This window comes from Girardinichthys multiradiatus, chromosome 15, assembly GCF_021462225.1.
Source record: "Girardinichthys multiradiatus isolate DD_20200921_A chromosome 15, DD_fGirMul_XY1, whole genome shotgun sequence".
Taxonomy (NCBI): Eukaryota; Metazoa; Chordata; class Actinopteri; order Cyprinodontiformes; family Goodeidae; genus Girardinichthys; species Girardinichthys multiradiatus.
The window spans coordinates 8,683,931-8,704,568 of NC_061808.1; the positions used below are offsets into that span (position 1 = coordinate 8,683,931).

Below are 20,638 nucleotides of genomic sequence, written 5' to 3' on the forward strand. Positions count from 1 at the left end.
CAGATAAAAATAAAGGCAGCCTCACAAGGTTGTTTTTATCACCTGTTAACTGTTTTTTGTTTTATTTTAATAGATATTTGTTTCAGTCACTGCAAAAATCTCACCCTAACGCCTTGAGTTTAACTTATTTTCTTGGTTTATTTGGGTTATTAAATTCTACTTAAAAACTAATTAACTTCAACTAACACTCTCTAGAGTAGATCCTAGAAATAGATCCTATTTGCGTCTTTTAAATATATTTGAATGTTACTTTTTACTGTTTATAGTGCAAACAGGTCAAACACTTTTTTTGTACAGATGCAAAGCCTACATCGCCTTATGAAAGAAAGATAACGGCAAGTTTAGCAAATATGTTTGTTTAATGGTTGAATTAAAGAACCACAGTTTAATTTCTTCTTTTTTTAGCTTTTAGAACAAAGAAAAACATACTTTTTCCCTATATCTGAGGAAACCTTTGAAGCTAAAAAGTACATGTTGCAGCTTAGTAACAAAAACACCTGTTTAAAAAAACCTTGGCAGAAATATTGCATAAAAGCATAAAAAAAACAGCTAAAACTAGCCTTTTCATTGCTTTTGTGTCTAAAAGCAGAGCTCGGCTGTGGAATATTTTGACCATTGTTACAAGCAGCCACCGGCTGCAGACCTCAGATGTAGTTGAAAGCTGGACAAAAATAATTAGCAGAGAGTTCGTAGACATTATATGCATAAAGAGGCACAGATCAGGCATTTCTTGGATAATATTGATTCATTTCAAGCCCGACTTGCTGATTCATATTCTGACCAATTAACTTCTGGTCTGTTGGTTTTGTTTGTGCATCAGTTGTTGAAATAGCTTTTTTTGGGAGCAAAGTTCACAAAGGGTAAGTCATGCTATCACATAATATTAACATTCAGTAGGCATTGGCCTGTTTAGCTTTAATTTTTCCTGATGTTATTGCGTTTTTAGGGTTTTGATCAGATGTGGGCAATAGTAGAGCTGAATGAGCAGAAGTAGAACTAAGTAGAACTAATGGCAAAAGAAATCCAGACAGAACCAGGTAAAGAAATAAAAAAAAAAGAAAGGGCATCAATTGACTATTTATTTATGTTTTTCTCATTTAAAGTAGAGAGTTGGAACTGCAACTTGCAAAATGAGACTGTAGAGTTTCCGAAAATCCTACAAGACTTTCACACACTCCTAGTTTCGGCCAAACTAGACACAGTCTAAAAGGCTAACTTTATATTTACATAATTGTTATACTTTTACAGTGTCATAAACATGGGTTTAATGTTTAAACTTTATAGGAAATAGCAAAACAACACGAAAGGATGGCAGTTATAGAGGTTATGTTTTTTTTTATTTCCCATTCACTTGATGATGCACAAACAATAAAATGGTCACAAACTGAACAGCAAAGCTACTACAACCTCCAGTATATGTAGAAACATGCACTTCTACTAATACACAGCTTAATAATAATGTAGATAAGCTACGTCACATTGTTTAGAATGAAAACAATGTAATATAAGGATAAAACACCATCAATCTTTTCTGCAACTGTTTCATTGCATTTATAGGAAATGGAGGACTCCCCAAAAGCGGGTGACGTTACGAAATGACAACTCTTTGCAGGATGCTGCTGAAATGGAGTAAGCTTTATCCCATTCAAAAGAAATAGTTCTCTATTGTTGGGTGGAATGAGATTTTGTTTTTTGTTTTTAATACTTTTTGTTTCAGACACTAAAGCACACAAATACACAGCAGGTTCCTGGCTTTAACTGGATGAAATCATTAAAAAACATCTATTTAACAAAGCACAATGTTTCTTAACACTAGCGTATATCAAATATTGTAAATATCAGTATCAGGAGATAAACAGCACAAAGATACAGTATTTTACATGGACACACTACATTTCTCATCCCCACTGCAAATCACATTCCCTTGTCTTTTTCAAAAGACTGATATGGGTTCACAACGCTCTCCAGTCCGGTTTTAAGAGTGCTGATGCTCTCTGAGTTGCCCTTACCCTTCGCATTGGCACTGTTTGGATCAACTCGGGTTGTCTTGTAGTAATAGATGAACAGGAAGAAACCTGGCAGAAATAAACAAAGGAAGATTCTCACTCCTTCCTGCAGAATCAATCAAAAGACACTGATGATAAAACATTTTATTTATAAGCACCTTTCAAAAAGATTTTGACTTGAAGGAAAATATAGTTTTGGATGTCTGGTGAAAGACAATGACTGAATGCTTTACCTCCTATAGCAGTTAGACTGTGAGGAGGGAGGACGAAGGCCTGGGAGGTTGAGTCTGATGCAAATGAGTTCTGGATGGTCTTAAAGGAGAGTAGCAAGATTTTAACCAGCTAAACATGGACTTGAGAGGGAGCTCAAAGAGAACAGAATTGCAGCAGTCAACAGGGGAGGTGATCAAGTAGTAATTGAGTATGGCCAGAAGGACAGAAAGGAAATAATTTAATTGTTTCAATCTGAATATGCAGAGTATGGCCAAACAGATAGGATTCAAACCTGTTGAGGCCAGTAATGCAAATGGTGGTCGAGTCAAAAAGGACCAGAATGAACAATAGTGCCAAATTGGCTGCTATGAGAAGGTTGCTGGAGATCTCAAATAAAGCTGTTTCTGTGCTGTGATGAGGACGAAAACCAGACTGAAATTATTCATGTGTTTAATGTTAGAAAGGTGGGCATGAATCTGAGATACAAAGAGTTTTTCAAGTTATAGTTATTTATTTATTTAATTATTCATTTTGCAAGAAAAGGTAAGCTGACATTGGACAAAGGTTGTGAAAGTCAGTGGAATCTGCACCATGTCTTTTGTGTATAGAGGTTGTAATGGCTTATTTGAATGCTGAAGGAACATTACCAAAAGTAAGGGAAGACTGAATCATGGTAGTTATTAGAGGACACAAAGAGGCCAGGTAGCCAAATAAGAAAATGTTCACCTTGTTCTAATTTACCCTTGGATCCAAAAAACTAGAAAGGAAAGAAGGATTTTAGGCATTTCAGAAATATCTTGAAGACTTTGTATCAACCTTTACTGAAATTCAAAATGTAACCATATTTCCCCAGTTGATGTAGGGAAAAGTCTGAATCATTAAACTACACAAAGGTCAGCATCTTTAATGGCATCTCCATTACCAATTTCTGTTCTCAAGCAAATGTAATTGTAACAATTGTTGACCATCAAATTAATAATAGCATGCAAGATCCTGATTGAATATATTTCCCTAAGATTTTACTAAATGGATAGTAAAGCACAGGCCGTTAATCCTTTTAAGTAAGAGTTTGTAGTTTTATGTATCTTTTAAGAGTATTTTTTAACCTCTCCTTATACTGACTCACCGATAGCTGGTGATTTCTCTTCCATGTATACTATTGACAACCCACTTGACTATTTTAAGTACTTTGTTAATTTTCCACTTTTAAATCTGTGAATTTGTTTTACATGTGAAAATAAAAAAGCAATATAGTTAAGATGCCCATTTTAAAGTAAGGTAAAATGAAATACTGAAGGCATACCTACACACATCTGTGAAGATATAATCCCATTTTCCATCTATCATATAGTTGTATAAAGATTACCGTATATCAAAAAGAGACATGTTTTAGCTGAATACCTTGAAAGGAGTTGAGGATTGTGAAAATGTAAGTAGCTGGAATCCGAAAGGAACCGTAGGCGAAGAAGGCAAACCCCCACGTGACACCCAGCTGGAAACAAAGACCCATTACGATAACTATGCTTATGCCGCTTCTGTTTCCTTGTGGGTTGGCTGCTTTGGTTCTCTTGAGGCAAAAGAGCCAGGACAGAGTGATGATGACTGTGGTGAAGGTGAAGAGGAAGACCAGCGAATAATAGCCAATGTTGACGATGTAGTGGATGTTATTGTCGGTTATCCAGCACCTTTGAATAGCAAGATGAATCAGTTTTGCCCAACTTTAAAATTCAAATAACAATGCATCCCATGCAAAGATATTTCTAGCCTCACATTGCCACGTTGTTTTGAGGATTATCAGCGTAGATGGTCTGTTCACCATATTTGCTCAAGCTGCCAACAGTAATCACCATAATGATCGGCAGAGCTGCAAAAGCAGTTGAAAATAAAAAATTAAGTAGCAAAACTCATCTCATAAAAGTCTGTATTTGACGTTTTAAAAACAATATAACAATATGATGCATAGCAATGCATACTGTTTATTGTACTTTCCAGGAACTTAGAAGTTATTTTCTAGGACCTTTCATGGATCTGTCAATGAATTTACCAGGTCCATTCCACCAGTGTCCATGGAACCTTCCTGGACCTTTTCAAGTACTTTCATTGAAATTTCATTAAACTTGTTAGGTACTATTATGGAACTTTCAAAGTACTGTCATAGAACTTTACAAGTACTTTCCTTAAACTTACCAGGGACTTTAATGGCCTTGGTAGTTTGCAAGAATGCACAGTTCTTGGAAAATAACCCCTAAGTTCCATGAAGGTAACTAAGTGAATGTTTAAGGAAAGTACCTGCTCAGGTAACCTGGTAATTTTAATCAAAGTTCCATGAAAGTACCTGCTAAAAGTGCTTTGTAAGTCCTAGAAAATTATATTGTAAAGCTCATAAAAGTACCTGGTACATTTCATGAACATTCCAGGAAAGTACAAGGTAAGTTCTGAGAAAGCTCCGGAAAGTAACCTCTAAGTTCCTGGAAAGTCAAGGCTGTATTACAGTATGATGTACTCACTCCAGGAGATAACAGAAAGTTTGAGTACGTAGCGCCTTATTGTAACATGTCCTCCTTTGTACAGCTGCAGACAGAGGTGGAAGCCCTGTGCAGCAAACCAGCTGAAAGTGGCCAACATAGAGTAGTGCATCAACGCTGCCATTACCTGACAACCGACACGGCTGTGCAGATTTGCCACAAAGTGATTGACGAGGAAGGTCAAATTTAGCAGGAACAAGGCACAAATCAGGTGGATGAGGATTTGTGTGGCAGTACTGGCTGGGGTCTTCCTGTGAGGACAGAATAATTAACAAAAAAGATAAACATGGATGAGTGGTTGTTGAGTGCGCTCGTTATCCTGCTTTATGCCTCAACATTATTTAAGCTTCAGGCATACAACTGTAAATTACCTCCACAGCTCAAACAATTAGGCATCTCACAGCCTCTACTTTTTTAGGACTTGTCCTTAGTGGCAAATTTTGCTGACATAAAAAAGATGATCTAGGTTTAAAAGGCTGCCACAATATTGTTGAAAGCGATAGTGAAAACTACTCTTCAGTTGAAACAAAGCCAGTCTCTGTGTTTTTAGGGAAAATTTGGACAGTTCTAGCATATCAAATACAAACTGAAAGATGTTTTTGTTCAGCTTGTTTCGCTTGTCTGAAATAGTCTAGAAAGCATGATTGTCGACGACTTAGTTGTAGTTTGATCTAATGTCTTTCTCAGATTACACAGACACTGGAGGGTGTTCCAGTGGCACTTCTCTGCCCACTACCAGGAGTCATTTACTGCGCCTGCTTTCTTTGAAAACGTATTACTTCAGCTCAGTTGTTCCAGAATTACGTATTACCTTTCAATCTCAAGCCTGCTACAGGTCTTTGACTACGTCCAGAAGGAAAATGAAAGACTTATCGGCAGCTGGTCACCTTTGACCTTTTCTATTGTGCCTCAACGCTTTAAAAACAAATGTCATAATGTTGCTTTAAAAAAAAAAACATTCTTAGCTTTAAAACTATCATACGTTGGATGAAAAAAAAAAAAAAACTAAGACCACATGAGAATATTATTTACTTTGAATAAATTCATTGTTTTAATATTTTTTTCTAAAGTTTAAGTTTTTAGAATGTGGTGGCCATCTTTTGACATTAATTTGTTCAGACTTTACTTCGAAATTTTACTTCAAAACAACTATTTAGTCTTCATTGCTTGATATTATATAAACTTTCTTCTCTCTTTAATGTAACTGTTAAAAGAAGCAGTTACAGGTAACATTAAAACCAAACAAGCTGATAAAAGAGAGGGGACATGTATGTGCATGATGTACAAGGGAGATCTCAACTGGCTTCCAACAACAAAGCCTCTATTCAACATTTCCATCTGCTTATCGTAAATAATTCAGTTAAAAACTCTGCACAGTGTTTCGCTGGCCTGAAAGGTCAACTTATTCACATAACATGTGCACACATCAACAAATGAAACAGCATCGCCACTGAGCCAAGATAAAGTAATTTAATAGATTACTCCTTTGCTGCTATGAATAAGGGCAATTACATTGCAAACATCTACAAGAATAAATATTTATCTCTGATTTCTACCTTATAAGGAAGTACATGAAGAGAACTATGCCAAGGAAGAAAATGGACAATCCACACCCAACCTGTGTAATGATGGTGAGGGTGTTCAGGTCATAACTGGAGATGGTTTCATTAATGGGAGTCTGTAAGGTGTAAAATAAAAAAATAATAATGATAATAATATTAAAAAAGAGTTATCATCATTTCATAACATGAGTTAGAAATATTTCATGATAAATTCCTGTTATTTATGACAAGAAAAAGGAGATACTTTGGGGGGGGGGGGGTTCATACAGAAGCAACTGACAGTTTGGGTCTTGATATTTATGACTGATTGATAATAAAACAAAAAATAAAACACACCAGCAAGACAGCGAAGAACGTCAGATGTGAACACTTGCATTTGATGTTATTTCCAATGAGTATGGTTTCACACCCTTTGAAAGTCCAGTTGGGTTTACTTCCTGTAAGACAGGAACAAAGCCTTTACGCAATGCAGACTAGACCTACCGGAAGCAAACGCAACCAGAAGACCTCAGAAACTCTACAAACAACTGTCTACATTTTTACTAAAAAACTAAACTTTAGTAGAAACTGCTTTGAGATTATTTTAATTGCATAGACCCGGAGATCTGACCCAAAGGCATCCATGGACCCCCCAGAGCACGAGAACCCCAGAGAAGCAGAGGAGAGCCCCAGGGGAACCACTCAGCAGCCACGGCGCAGAAGCCCCATGGAGCTGCAGTGACAAGCCCACAGGCCCTGCCAGCATTTGTCTACGCCAGAGCAGATCCAGCCATGGACCCTGAGACCCGAGACCCTGGGACACATCATCCCCCAGCAGAGGCCCGACAGAGCCTGAGGGCCCAAGACCCGGCAAGCAGCCAGCAGGAGTTAGCCAGCACGCACCAAAGCACCCAGCCCCTACAACTGAGAACCACCAATACACCAGCAGGCCGAAACAGCATCCACAGGCATGGAGTGTGGTAGGGAGGAAACTTGACACAAAAACAGATATACATAAAAACAGCGTATACATAACCCCCCCCCCCCCCCCCCCCCCCCCCAAAAAAAGAAATCTCCCAAAATCTGAACGATCCCGAGAGAGCCAAAACAGAAGAAACTTGTGCCATCAGAAACTTAATTCGAATTTCTCAGACTGAATCTGTATTTGTGTAATTTGAAATTAAATGCATTGATTTGAAACTGAATTTAATGGTTTGAAACTGAATTTATTGGTTTGAAATTGAATTTAATGGTTTGAAACTGAATTCATTGGTTTGAAAACTGAATTTAATGGTTTGAAGCTGAATTTATTGGTTTGAAAACTGAATTTATTGGTTTGAAAACTGAATTTATTGGTTTGAAACTGAATTTATTGGTTTGAAACTGAATTTAATGGTTTGAAACTGAATTTATTGGTTTGAAACTGAATTTATTGGTTTGAAAACTGAATTTAATGGTTTGAAACTCAATTTATTGGTTTGAAACTGAATTTATTGGTTTGAAAACTGAATTTAATGGTTTGAAACTGAATTTAATGGTTTGAAACTGAATTTATTGGTTTGAAACTGAATTTAATGGTTTGAAACTGAATTTATTGGTTTGAAACTGAATTTATTGGTTTGAAAACTGAATTTAATGGTTTGAAACTGAATTTATTGGTTTGAAAACTGAATTTATTGGTTTGAAAACTGAATTTAATGGTTTAAAACTGAATTTATTGGTTTGAAAACTGATTTTAATGGTTTGAAACTGAATTTATTGGTTTGAAACTGAATTTATTGGTTTGAAAACTGAATTTATTGGTTTGAAACTGAATTTATTGGTTTGAAACTGAATTTATTGGTTTGAAAACTGAATTTATTGGTTTGAAACTGAATTTATTGGTTTGAAAACTGAATTTAATGGTTTGAAACTGAATTTATTGGTTTGAAACTGAATTTATTGGTTTGAAAACTGAATTTAATGGTTTGAAACTGAATTTATTGGTTTGAAACTGAATTTATTGGTTTGAAAACTGAATTTAATGGTTTGAAACTGAATTTATTGGTTTGAAAACTGAATTTAATGGTTTGAAACTGAATTTATTGGTTTGAAAACTGAATTTAATGGTGTGAAACTGAATTTATTGGTTTGAAAACTAAATTTATTGGTTTGAAAAATGAATTTAATGGTTTGAAACTGAATTTATTGGTTTGAAACTGAATTTAATGGTTTGAAACTGAATTTATTGGTTTGAAACTGAATTTATTGGTTTGAGAACTGAATTAATTTGCATTGAAAATGTATTTCGTTGTTTTGAAAATTCAGTTTGCCCACTTTCACTTTCAGTTCTAAAATTCAGTTTTTTGTGTCATACATCCGGGTCCTTGAGGATAGCCTTTGATTAATCAAACACAGATTCATCGATTTACGTTTCACATTAGGTTAAACTTCCTTTACGGCATTTTGAGCTGGAGCAGTGCAGCATACATGAGCTTAGCGGATGTCCATCACCAAGTCAAATGACCATCTATAAGAAATCATGTAAACAAATGATGGTAAAACAGCAACACTTATGCTACCTGTAGCTATTAGCTAGACATGCCAAATCAGCATGGTGCGGCCGGTGTTACGTCGGTCTACGTTTATCTTGCCTTTACCTCAGCGTAACTTATGTTGCCTAGCAACAGTGATAGCGTGAAGCACAGAGCTGTGAAGCCGAACAAATGAAGCCCTAATGGCTAATTTTCTTGTTTTATAATCTTGTTCATTATTCAGACATAGATTTTAAAAAAAGTAAAATTCTATTTGTAAATCTATTTGTAAAAATGTAACAATTTAAACACTATCATGTTAACTTTAGCAACAACGTTTAAATCAGTTTATTTGTAGAGCATAAAAATAAAACCAAACATCAACATTAGATTTCATCTGTCTGAATTATATCTGTGTTTAACTTCCGTCCATTGGGGAAACCCAGCAGGAGCTTGAAAACAACGTGCCGGGAGTCAGCTGTTCTCTCGGGGTTCATCGGACCTCATCCCCCCGGTCAGCTGTGCGAGGCGAGCCGGCTGTGAGTCCGGTGTCAGGGCAGCAGAAGCGGACGTCTCCGAACACGTCGGAGCACGTGTGGAATTAAGCGAAATCTTGATAAACCGAGCAGATATTTCAGGTTTACACAGCTACATTCTAGTCTAAAAACAAGTTCATTTTGTTTCACAGAAAGCGCAATATATCCAACTTTGCTCACAACTTTTCCCTCTCCTCCAGGCTTTGCTACTTCCGTTAGCACAATCTACTTTGACCCGCAATGAATCATGGGATAGCGTGGCCCACGAAGGATACACCGGACCCATCCGTCATATCTGGGGAAAAGAAGGACGCATTTGTCGGCCCTATTTGGAGGAGCCTGCGATGCTGTAGTCTTCATTGCCTCACAATGACGTAATCGGCCTACAAATGCGTCCTTCAAAGAATGTAGCCCCTCAATTTGGACACAGCAATAGTGAATGACATCCGTGAATCGGTGAATCTGTGTTTGATTAATCTGTGGCTTCAAGGACCCGGATGTGTGACACAAAAAACTGAATTTTAGAACTGAAATTGAATTTTAGAACTGAAAGTAAAAGTAGTGAAAGTGAATTTTCAGTTCAACAAAATATATTTTCACAGCAAATGAATTCAGTTTCAAACCATTAAATTCAATTTCAATCAAGTGAAATTCATTTTCAAACCAATGCATCTAATTTCAAATTACACAAATACAGATTCATTGACATTGACACACCCATTCATAGGTAAGGGTCATATCTAACAGTCATGTTTTTGGACAGTGGGAGAAGCCGAAGTACATGGAGAGAACCCACACATGCACAGGGAGAACATGCAAACTCCATGCAGAAAGACCCCAGACCAGGGGTCGAACCCAGGACCTTCTCTCTGCAAGGGTCTCATTAATCAACATGCAAATTATAGAGTGGCAGATTACCTTCACCATTCCACGAGGTACAGTTTGGATGAAACCTATCCTGTAAACAAAAGAAAGTAACACTATACAAGTCTGTTTGAACAACAAAAAGAAATTTTAAAAACAGAAAAGATCATTTAAAAACATTTTTTTAAATAAACTCACAAAGTTAAAATTCTTGAAATTGATGCTTATTGTGTCGGAGAGATTCTTGATCTCAGCTCCCATCTCAATTGCAACGACCTCATTATTAAGCACAGTACTGTTATTCTCATCCTGGAGATCGAAATAGAAGTATTGACAAGAAATATTACCACAAACAATTGTGGGTTACACTGACTAAATACTACTATTCTTTTTCCATACCTGGCTCATATTCATAAACCGGAGGACAGCTGCAAAAGGTACACTGATGTTTAAACTGACAGCCTTTTCAAAGGCTTCCTTAGAAATAGAGACAGATCTAGAAAATGTTTTAAGAGTTTCTGGGTCTTCTACAATCTACAGGAAAGAACACAGGAACAGTGTAATATACTATGTGTGTTTTAGGACTCAGGTGATTATGATAAGGCAGATGGAAACATATAGCATTACTGAGATGACAAAAAAATGTTATTTCAAAGTTACTTTAGTTTTTGACAACAATATATAAAGAAAGAAGTTTGATTGTTAACATTCTACCTTTATAAGAAGTAGACATTTTTGCTTTATGGCCTCATTTAAATATTAGATTACAAATATTGGAGTACATCATCTAACTCAATGTGACCTGTGTCTGCAGAGTAAATGAAAGTTATCTCAGAACATGCAAGAGGAAAATAAAAGTACTCACTTTCAGTTTGTCATTTGGATCCATGTAAGCAAAGGATACCTCATTCAGCTCTGCAGGATCAGGTTTTCTCACTAAGACTCCCTCGATACCTTTCCCTATTGACAGTTCAGCCGAAGTTCCATTCATTTGGGAAATTAACTTTTCGATTCCAGACATAAGTTCACTGTTTAAAATATAAAGAATATTCTGACAACAGTCATGTAAAGCAATTGCTGAGAATACCAGTAAAACCCTCATTATTATTCTTTTGTTGCATGGTAAGCAAAGTGTTGTGTGCAGAACCCTTTCGGGCCTGCAGCCTGTTGGCTCTCTCAAACAACAACTACACAGCATCTGAAAGCTAATGTGTAAATATCTGCTTTATTTTGTTCCTAGACTATTATTAAAGTTTCCAGAGTAATTTTGTTTGTAATCATTCCAACTAAAAAAAATACAATTTTAATAAACCAGCAGATACTACCAGCAGATTTTTAGTGCAATGCAAACAATAAAGGTAAAAATTAGCTTGATGCAACTGCAATAAACTGAAAAACATTTTCAAAGACATTTATTAAACATTAAGCATGTCTTACGCAGCTTTGGATGCATCGACTTCTCCATTATCATCAAAAGTCTTATTTATTTTAATCGTCTCATCGGGCTTTTTCACAGGATTGTCGCAGTTGACACACGCGTTTGATTTTATATTTATTATGTACTTGTCGTTGTAGTCTGTAAGTCACAGAAACAGAGTGAATAATTCATCTATTCATCCATTGTCTATACCCAGTTATCTCCATATGGATATCTCCTGTGGTCATTGGTACACCCTGGACTGGTACCTGTCTGTCACAGGGACACACGGACACACAGAACAACCACGAGCAAACACACTCACACCTGAGGGCAATAAGAAAGACCAGTTAACCTAATGTACATGTATTGGGACTGTGGGAACAATCTGGAGAAAACAAATCCCAATGATAACATTTCAATAGACGCAAGCATAGGATAAGATATTTATGACCACAAATATTGGAATTTTAATCATTCTAATTATTTCTTTGAACTTATGGATAATTTGTGTCATTTTTAATTACTACAACATTGTCTTAAAGAAAAAAAGAAAAGAATGAGCACAAAAGGAATTCAGTACTTGTTCTGATGAAGAAAACATATACAGTCATTCAGTACATTAGAATGTTACTGAAAAGTTCATTTAATGTATTTCACTAACTCAGTTCACTAAGTAAAAAATCTTATATAAACTTTTTACACCCAGAATTGTGTTTTAAAGCCTGTATTTCTGTTAATTATGAATGATTTCTCGCTTACAGCTAATGAAAGCAAGACATTTGAGATTAAAATATTACATGTAAAATATGTTTCATACCTGCTTAAAGGTGATCAGTTTGGAAAGGTAATTTTAATCTGACAAACGAACGTCGTGGGTATGCATATTCAAATTTATTGAATATGACGGTAATGTCAAAATACGTGTCATTTCTGGACAAATTATTTGGGCAGCTTTTCATCGCTACTGATCTCATTCATTCAGCAGCTAACAGTGCCAACACTACATTGCATGTAAAAAGGAGCAACTACTTTAGTTTCAGTTTCATCTCTTGAACTTTTATTTATTTTATCTTTGTCCTCCAAAACAGTATTGCATCTAATAATACTTTCGTTAGCATTTCTTGTTCATAAGTAATCAACGTTAATCAACATTTTTTTAATTGCTATACGCTGTAGCCATCACAAGAGTATGCTGCAGCCAAACAAAAGGAAATGCTAAACAAAAGTCAAACCATCTAAAATAATAATACAAATAAATACACTGTTATTAAACTGGACTTAATGGTACTTACCTTTGTCCTTGCAGGAGCTTTCATTATACTTAGTCCCTGCTTCACACACAGTTTTTGTACTAATATTTCCATGCACGCAGGATTCTTATTGGTTCAGGCATTAAATAAAAAACAAACAGACAAAAGGAAACATAGAATTAGGGGGCAATGCTTTTAACTTTAAATCAGTTACATTTTTTAATCAATCTTTTATTTTAATACTTTATTTTTATCTTCAAACTGGATCTTAAAAATAGATTCACAATCTAAAAACTGCAAGTATTTGTAGTGTTACTGTACATATTCTCTGTTAAATTTCAGTTATTGTTTTAAGTTTCTAATAAGCACCAACAGGTATTATTTATTTAAAAAAAGACCAGTCTTTCAATTTTGACTGGCTTCAGTAAAATTGTTTACCTGTTGAATTGAGGCAGTTCTGTCCATTCAGAGCAATTATGAACATGTCTTTCTTCGTCAGGTCTTTCGATATGTAAAGGAAGAGATTTTTCACTTGTGGCCACCTTTTCCACAATGGTTCTACAAATGAAAGTAAAAAAACACATTTCAGTTTTTTTCACATTCATGATGTAAGCTTTATTACAAGATATAATTTCCAGATATGAAGTTTTAAGCTGAACTTACTTTGTCGTGTTTCGTTTTTCTGTAGGAATATTATGCAGCTATTGGCCACTGCCATCAAAAAAAAACATTTTAATGCAGGACCTTCAATGCACATTTCAACAAAATGTTAAAATGAAAGAGGCTGAATATGTCTGTCCATGTTTAAAAGATTCACCAAATCGATTAATATTAAAAAGGCAAAGCAAAGATTTAGATCTTTCAAGTCATTTTGTTCAGCAAATACCTGTTTGGGAATTACTTTGTTGGAGCTAAAATGGTAATAGAACAGCAATTTAAATACAAACTTTAAAAAACCTTCAGAAAACCTCATTAAGCAACACAACATCAAGTAATTAAATGAAAGACTGAGTTGCTTAAAAGGTGATTTAAGATTTTGGCAGTGTATTATATATTGGATGTGCAGTTCCCCTCAGTAACATTCCAATGGTCTACCCCTCACATCAGATTAACATTACATCACTCACAATACTGATTATGTGATAGTGCAAATCTGTGTTGGTTTAAGGTTGAACAAATTACATTTTAATAATTTAATATACAATTTGATAATTGAATTTGTGTTTATACCAGAGTTCCATCTGGAACCGTCTGGAACTCGTCGTCAGAGAGACCCAGACTTCCCTCTCCCCACCCACTTGGGCCATCTCGTCCGGGGGGAGCCCAAGGCGTTCCCAGACCAGCCGAGAAACATAGTCCCTCCAGCGTGTCCTGGGTCTTCCTCTGGGCCTCCTCCCGGTGGGACGTGCCTGGAACACCTCACCAGGGGAGGCATCCAGGAGGCATCCTAACCAGATGCCCGAGCCACCTCAACTGGCTCCTCTCGACGTGGACAAGCAGCGGCTCTACTCTGAGTCCCTCCTTGATGACTGAGCTTCTCACCCTATCTCTAAGGGAGAGTCCAGAGCCCGCCCCAAGGTCCCAGGGCTCCGCTTCCTCAGTGGAAGACGTACCAGTGGGGTTGAGGAGGTCTTTGAAGTACTCTGCTCACCGACCCACAACGTCCCGAGTTGAGGTCAGCAGCACACCCTCCCCACTGTAAACAGTTTTGGTGGTGTACCTCTTCCCCCCCTGAGATGCCGGATGGTGGACTAGAATCGCTTTGAAGGTTCAAATTCAAATAAAATCAATCCAGCCCATTTCAGTTATATTGTCAGATTTAATTCAATATCGTTTGCAGATCTGTGAATATTTTATTGTAACGGTTGCTGAAAAATACAGTCCAAAATGTTCCATCTAAACCTAGTTGGTTTTACTGAAAATATGTAAACAAAGATGATTTTGTCTTCCATCTAAACAACGTCTAAATTTGGATGAGATTGAAAAGGTACAAAGTTGCTGATAAATATGTCTCCTATTGTCTAAAAGTGTTGAAAAGTTGTCAGTGTTGTCCAAGTTTTTTTAGAAATCAGAACTTGGTCAAAAGTTTGTCAGTGAAAGCCAGAAACCACAGGGATTATCAACCTTGGTGACAAACATAGCAATACACGCCGATAACAACATATTTCTCCTCAATAAATATATTAAAATACTGAAAGAGTATGACCACAAACAGTACAGAAGCCATATTGGATATTGAACTTGTGGTGGCTTAGAGATCCCCAACTTACAAAATTAGAGCTCCGACATTGGCCAGCGTTCAGAAATTTCAACTTTACAGCACAAATTGACTTACTTTTAAAGTCAGTTTTTCAAAGTCCAACTTTCAGATTTTTTTTTGTGTAGACATGCGTCATTATTCACTTGAACCTCTACTCTGTTGTTCAATAAGAGCTGAGAAATACTGTACAGGTTTTAGCTGTTTTCTTCGTTACTGAGTATCTACACAAAGCAACAGAAAGTAATTAAAAATGTCTATTGACATTTTTAGCCCATCTTTCTTCACATCATTCTCATCCTTACTAATAACTTCCCCTACAGCATGTTGCCTGCTTTATAAACAATATGTAAAAGATGATCGGTTAAAAGCTGCCTATACATATCAACACTGTCTAATTGTGATTAAAATCTTTTTTAGGGTTGATTTTTTAAAATCAGGCTGGTTACCCTAATTTAAGCATCCTTTTAAGGCCAAATATGAATAAAACTTATGGACTAAATGGGCTTTATATAGCAATAAAATACTAACATAAATATGTGACACACATTAGTGTTCTATTCTGTTGGATAGTGGGTGTAAGTAGTGACATTAATGGGTTTGTTGCAGCATTGATCCCTGGACCGCAACAAGAGAAAAAAAAATTAATTGAAAGACATATCCTGAACCACAGTTTTTGTGTATCGTTTCATCCAACTTGATGTCTACTTTCAGTCTGTAAATTAACTTTACAAGGTAAACTTCATGTAAGAACTGACATCAAGCTTCATGAACGTATGTCTCACGTTACAAATTACAATACTACAAATTACGCCTCCAAAACATAGACATTTCTCTTTCACCTTTTTTCAACTTAGCAAGAAGTAAGAAACTTTGCACATTTTTACAATGTTTCTTTGACTGAGCTGTCCACACAATTATGTTGAAATGTCTTTATTTCAATTGTTTTGGTCAATTTTTCTTCATCTTCTTTTATACGAAATCTCTCTCTAAACATCCTCAATGATGTCCCCCTAGATATTGTTACCTGCTATATAAGCAAAGGGTAAAAAGTGAAAAGGTAAATATCAACTGGTGTCAGTTCCTCGATCATCTAAAATCAGGCTGACTAAGCCTGATTTTAAGTGTGTTTTTAAGGTTAAAATTGGACTAAACATGTGGGCTAAATGAAGAACAATTTTCAGTAAATGTTTTTGGGCTAAATAAGGACAATACATTTTAATATGAAAAAAAAAACTTTGATAAAGATGTTCATGAAGATTATGGATGTTGTGTAAAACCATCTGATTGTTGCAGTGTAGCTTCTATATATATACAAGTTTCATTCCTTTTTTCAGTAATGCACCTTTGCATTATGCAAACACTAACTCAGAAATACTAATATAATATTGGTTAAAAAAAACAGTCATTATACAGTACATATACACTGTGTGCTTAAAAAGTTAAAAAGCAGACAATTGAGGAATCATACCATTGATCTAAACCACTGATCATAAAGTGATCATAGACATTTATATTTTGTAGGCTACGGTATTATGTACCAAAAAAAAATGTTGCTGTCCAAATTCAATTGTTTGTCAATAAAAGTTTTATTAGACATTTTGAGGTTGTCGTCTTTACTTTAATATTGTACACTACTGGTCACAAGTTTTAGGTACACGTTTTCACTTAATGGGTCTCTTTATTTTCTTGACTATTTACTAGGCAATCCAAATATCCAAAATCTTAAATCTGCCAGGGGTATAAATAATATTTGGCTACACTGTAGTTAGTTAGTTAATTACAAAGTAATGGACCATATCGCTTATAACCTTAATTTTAAAACCATTTGATTGATGCAGTTTAGCTCCTGAATGTTCAAGATTCCGTTGATTTTACTTTACATCATATAGTTACATATGATGCAAGCACCAAAAATGTTATGGTTAATGCCAAATGGAGCATAAAAAAGAGACCATTTGGCCGGGCTAGTGTGTGATATTTATCCCAGGCGTTCTTATAACAATGCGAGCCCGGATTGAAAACCACGATGTGTTTGATATGGTTTTACTTCTAATCATGTGCATGCACCCATTTGACACAAAGAGTAGACTGTAACAGCCTAGTTTATATAAGAAGCTTATGATTGTTGACCATACCTTCCAGTTTTGCAGTGAAATTCATGGATGCGCTGATGATGCCATAGAAGTTATCAGCAACAACGTAACATCTGCCTCCTGAGTTAAAACATTCTGAGAGTTTTGTATTCTGTTGAGAGTTGGGATGCATATGATTTTTTCCCACATTACGGTTTCCTAATGCTGAAGGTTTTTTGTGAAAAAAAAAAACAAAAGAAGGAGGTTAAACTGATAGTAAATTAAATACTTGTGCCTCTCAATTTCACTGTGCAACAACTATGATTTCATTACATATAATTATACATTTTAAAACATGAAATACAGTTTCAAATGCAAATGAGTTTGAGAATTTTCACTGTAACCTTTTATAGATTATGTTTACTTACAAACATGAAAAATCCACATAAAGCCCACCAGTTGAATCATCCAGCTTTGCCGAGACATGTTGTTTTCATGGCATTCAGTCTCAGTCCGGTTAAATGATCCGTTCTCAGCTACATTTAACTTTTTAAAACACAGACATACCCATAAAATAATGTTTAAAAGAAAATGTTATGTAAATGAATCATTTACAGTGAGAAAAAGTTCTGATTTTTACTTTTCGCTGATCAGAGTCGAGCAGTTGGGAGCTACAGCAACCAGGAGCACCTGAGCCTTTTTGCCAATGAAAATGTTAACAGACTTTGCACTGTGACCAGTATGGAATATTTTGGCTTGCAAATTCTGAGATCCTGAATATGTCATCAGCGATGACTGTGCTGCTCTTCTATCTATGTAAAACAGTAATAGGAAAAACATTTGGTTGAATAGATTACTGATCCTTAGGATAAAAACATTTTGTTAAACAGGACATTTTACTATTCACACTGTTTGTATTTTATCTGATAGATGAGTAAGAAATGTCATAACCAAAAGAGGTGAATGAGCTTGCTTTAGAAATAGGTCAAAATCGACACCGCCCGCATTTACAAAGGTCTGTTAAAGAAATCACCAAAATCTAAACATTTTTAAAACATTTGATAAAATACGAAAAGGAAACATGATAAGAAGAAATTTCGTGCATCTTTAACTTTGGAACACACAGGTGAGCATGGTTGGAAAGTCCATAGTGATAATAAGCCAATTGCTCCAACTGAGCACCAAAATCAGAATATGAAATAGTCACAGAAATTAAAGAAACACCCAAGAAACACCTCTTCAGTGATCAGTTAGAATGTTAAATAATATGGTTACAAAGTTGCATCCAAATCATTCACAGGGCTTCTTTTTTGTAGAGCAATGTTGTTTGGACAGATTAGACTAGAAGACATTTCTCCAGATATGTCTACTAAAGTATCCTTTGAACAGAAGACACCAAAGTAGAGAGGTTTGGATACAACGTGCCTCACTCTATTCACCAAACACAGCATATGAGCACAAACCCTTCACACCGTTTGTCAAGCGCGGTGGTGGAGGGGTGATGATTTGTTTCATCAACCATGACCTGCACACTCTTCACTTCTCGCATTACCATAAAGTGCTTATTTAATGGGCAATGATAGCAACCACGGCAGCAAATCTTACAGTATAAGAGAATGGCTGAAGGTCACTCTGTGCTTGAGAGGACAAGATTAAAGGTCACATGTAGGGTGTACAATGTTAAGGCTTGCGACATATTGGACCCGCAGGCATCGTGATGGTAAGTGAAAAAAGGTTTAATTACAAAACTCACACTCAGCAGGAGGCAGGAACAAAACAAACGGGCAGGCAAGACAGGCATGGCAGGATCAAAAAGACAAGACTTGGTTTGCGAACAAGACATGAGCATGAAAAATGTTTCCGCGACGACTAACTCAACAGGTGTGTATAAATGGAGCACGGTACAGGTGGAAAACAAAACTGATTAACATGGTGCAGGTGAACCGAATAAACTTAATTAACAGAACACAACGTGACAGGAGCAAAACATGGCTTGAACAGAACGCAAATCCAAGGAAACAAACTAATAGAACTATAACTAGAAAAACATGAAACAAAAGCATAAACAGATCCGAAAACCAAACTTGACAAAACGTGAACAAGACGACAAAACTACAGCAGGACCAGGAAAAATAATAAACAAAAGCATGATTCAAAAGTTGAGCAGTGAAAAACATAAGGAAAAACCAGAAACCAAAAACCAAACAACCCCAAATCATAACATACAATGCCTCTTCTGTAGTTTGGCTTGTCTTAAGAATGACTGTAGTGTGATGGGTGGATATTTATTTTAGGTTATATTTTATTATGTAATTTTTGGAGCTTATAAAGACAAGAGTTGTATTTTTAATTAAAAGATTTATAATACCACTTGGTAAACAAAACCTCAAAACTTAAACAGGATGTCCTTACAGTGCTCTGTAGGTATTTTCTGTTGCAGACTAATACAAATTAGCAAATAATTGGTAAGTGGAGGGAAAATTATCATATTTCGACATTTTTTACAAATAATACTCTGAAAATTTGATGTGTTCATATGTATTAAGCTTTTTTTGATTTTTTAACATTAACATTTGTTCTGGGGTTGACACGCACATTTCAAAGAACCTGCCTCCTTCCCATGTAATGGCCTGAATACATTCTGTATGTATTTATATGTATACATATGTATATAAACAAAACCTTTATGCCTATATATATTTTCCCATGTCATATGGCAGATTTAGATGTCAATTTATTCTTATTTCACCAATTAAAAACCTGTAAAAAAGGAAATTTGCACATATTGTGTTTTTTCTGTTCCATTCCTTAATCTTCTGCTGTAGGAAGCATCATTTTCTCAGAAATTAGTTGAAAAAGACGTAGTGATTGTGATCTCAAAAACCTTTAAGCTGGTGTTTTTCATATTTCCAGAAGAACTGGAATTTTGATTTTGACAGTTAAATAACACCTCATATGTTCTCCCGTCTCTTTGCTGTCAAACTGATATTTATAGTTTTGATTGATGGACAGAGATAGAAATGAAAATGTTTTCTAACATATTTCAACTTCCACTGTAGAGGGCTTTTATAGTCAGTTACTTGGACATGGCCATTTAATTCACTCTTACATTTACACTTTGCATCTTTGTGGTTTGATTTCCATTGGATGTTTGTTTTGCATATTTTTTATTTTTGCTTGCATCTGATGTTATCTGTCTGTTTTCCAGGTAATGGTGGTAGATTCCCCTCTGGTTTGTGTTAGCTGTACTTTTCAGAGACCCAGAGCTGGAGCTGATTTCTATCTATGCCTAATTTGTTAATTTACGAGAATTTTATCACCTCAACTTGAAAGGCGTAATGGGTAACCATGTGATTTATAGTCTAAAGCTCTCCTGCAGTTACTCTGAACTCTATTGGCATGAATTTTCTTTTTGAAAACCATTCAGTATGGATACTT

At 35.7% G+C, this 20,638-nt stretch overlaps 1 protein-coding gene across 2 annotated transcripts; it reads right to left on the reverse strand.

The window, feature by feature from the left end:
- Positions 1 to 1,309: 1,309 nt before the first annotated feature.
- Positions 1,310 to 19,011, reverse strand: LOC124882205 (adhesion G-protein coupled receptor G5-like). Of its 2 annotated transcripts, XM_047388450.1 has the most exons (19): positions 18,954 to 19,011; positions 17,841 to 18,012; positions 17,629 to 17,746; positions 17,264 to 17,425; positions 13,532 to 13,579; positions 13,307 to 13,426; positions 12,911 to 12,994; positions 11,636 to 11,774; positions 11,064 to 11,226; positions 10,598 to 10,732; positions 10,397 to 10,507; positions 10,253 to 10,292; positions 6,643 to 6,743; positions 6,301 to 6,422; positions 4,727 to 4,995; positions 3,990 to 4,083; positions 3,621 to 3,904; positions 2,240 to 2,318; positions 1,310 to 2,075 (listed from the first exon to the last, which is right to left on the reverse strand). In XM_047388450.1, exons 3-19 carry the CDS (start codon positions 17,684 to 17,686, stop codon positions 2,033 to 2,035), a joined length of 2,052 nt encoding a protein of 683 aa, XP_047244406.1. In that variant the 5' UTR covers positions 17,687 to 17,746; positions 17,841 to 18,012; positions 18,954 to 19,011; the 3' UTR covers positions 1,310 to 2,032. The 2 variants fall into 2 exon arrangements, with proteins under 2 accessions (XP_047244406.1, XP_047244405.1); XM_047388449.1 differs by lacking the exon at positions 2,240 to 2,318.
- Positions 19,012 to 20,638: the final 1,627 nt, after the last annotated feature.

Excerpts from the sequence above, each read along its gene's own strand:
- LOC124882205 (XM_047388449.1), bottom strand. The coding sequence starts at position 17,686 with ATGTCTCGGCAAAGCTGGATGATTCAACTGGTGGGCTTTATGTGGATT. Across the intron at positions 13,427-13,531 it reads GAAAAACGAAACACGACAAA|AACCATTGTGGAAAAGGTGG; the intron begins GTAAGTTCAGCT and ends TTTCATTTGTAG. Across the intron at positions 11,227-11,635 it reads GTCGATGCATCCAAAGCTGC|TGAACTTATGTCTGGAATCG; the intron begins GTAAGACATGCT and ends TATTTTAAACAG.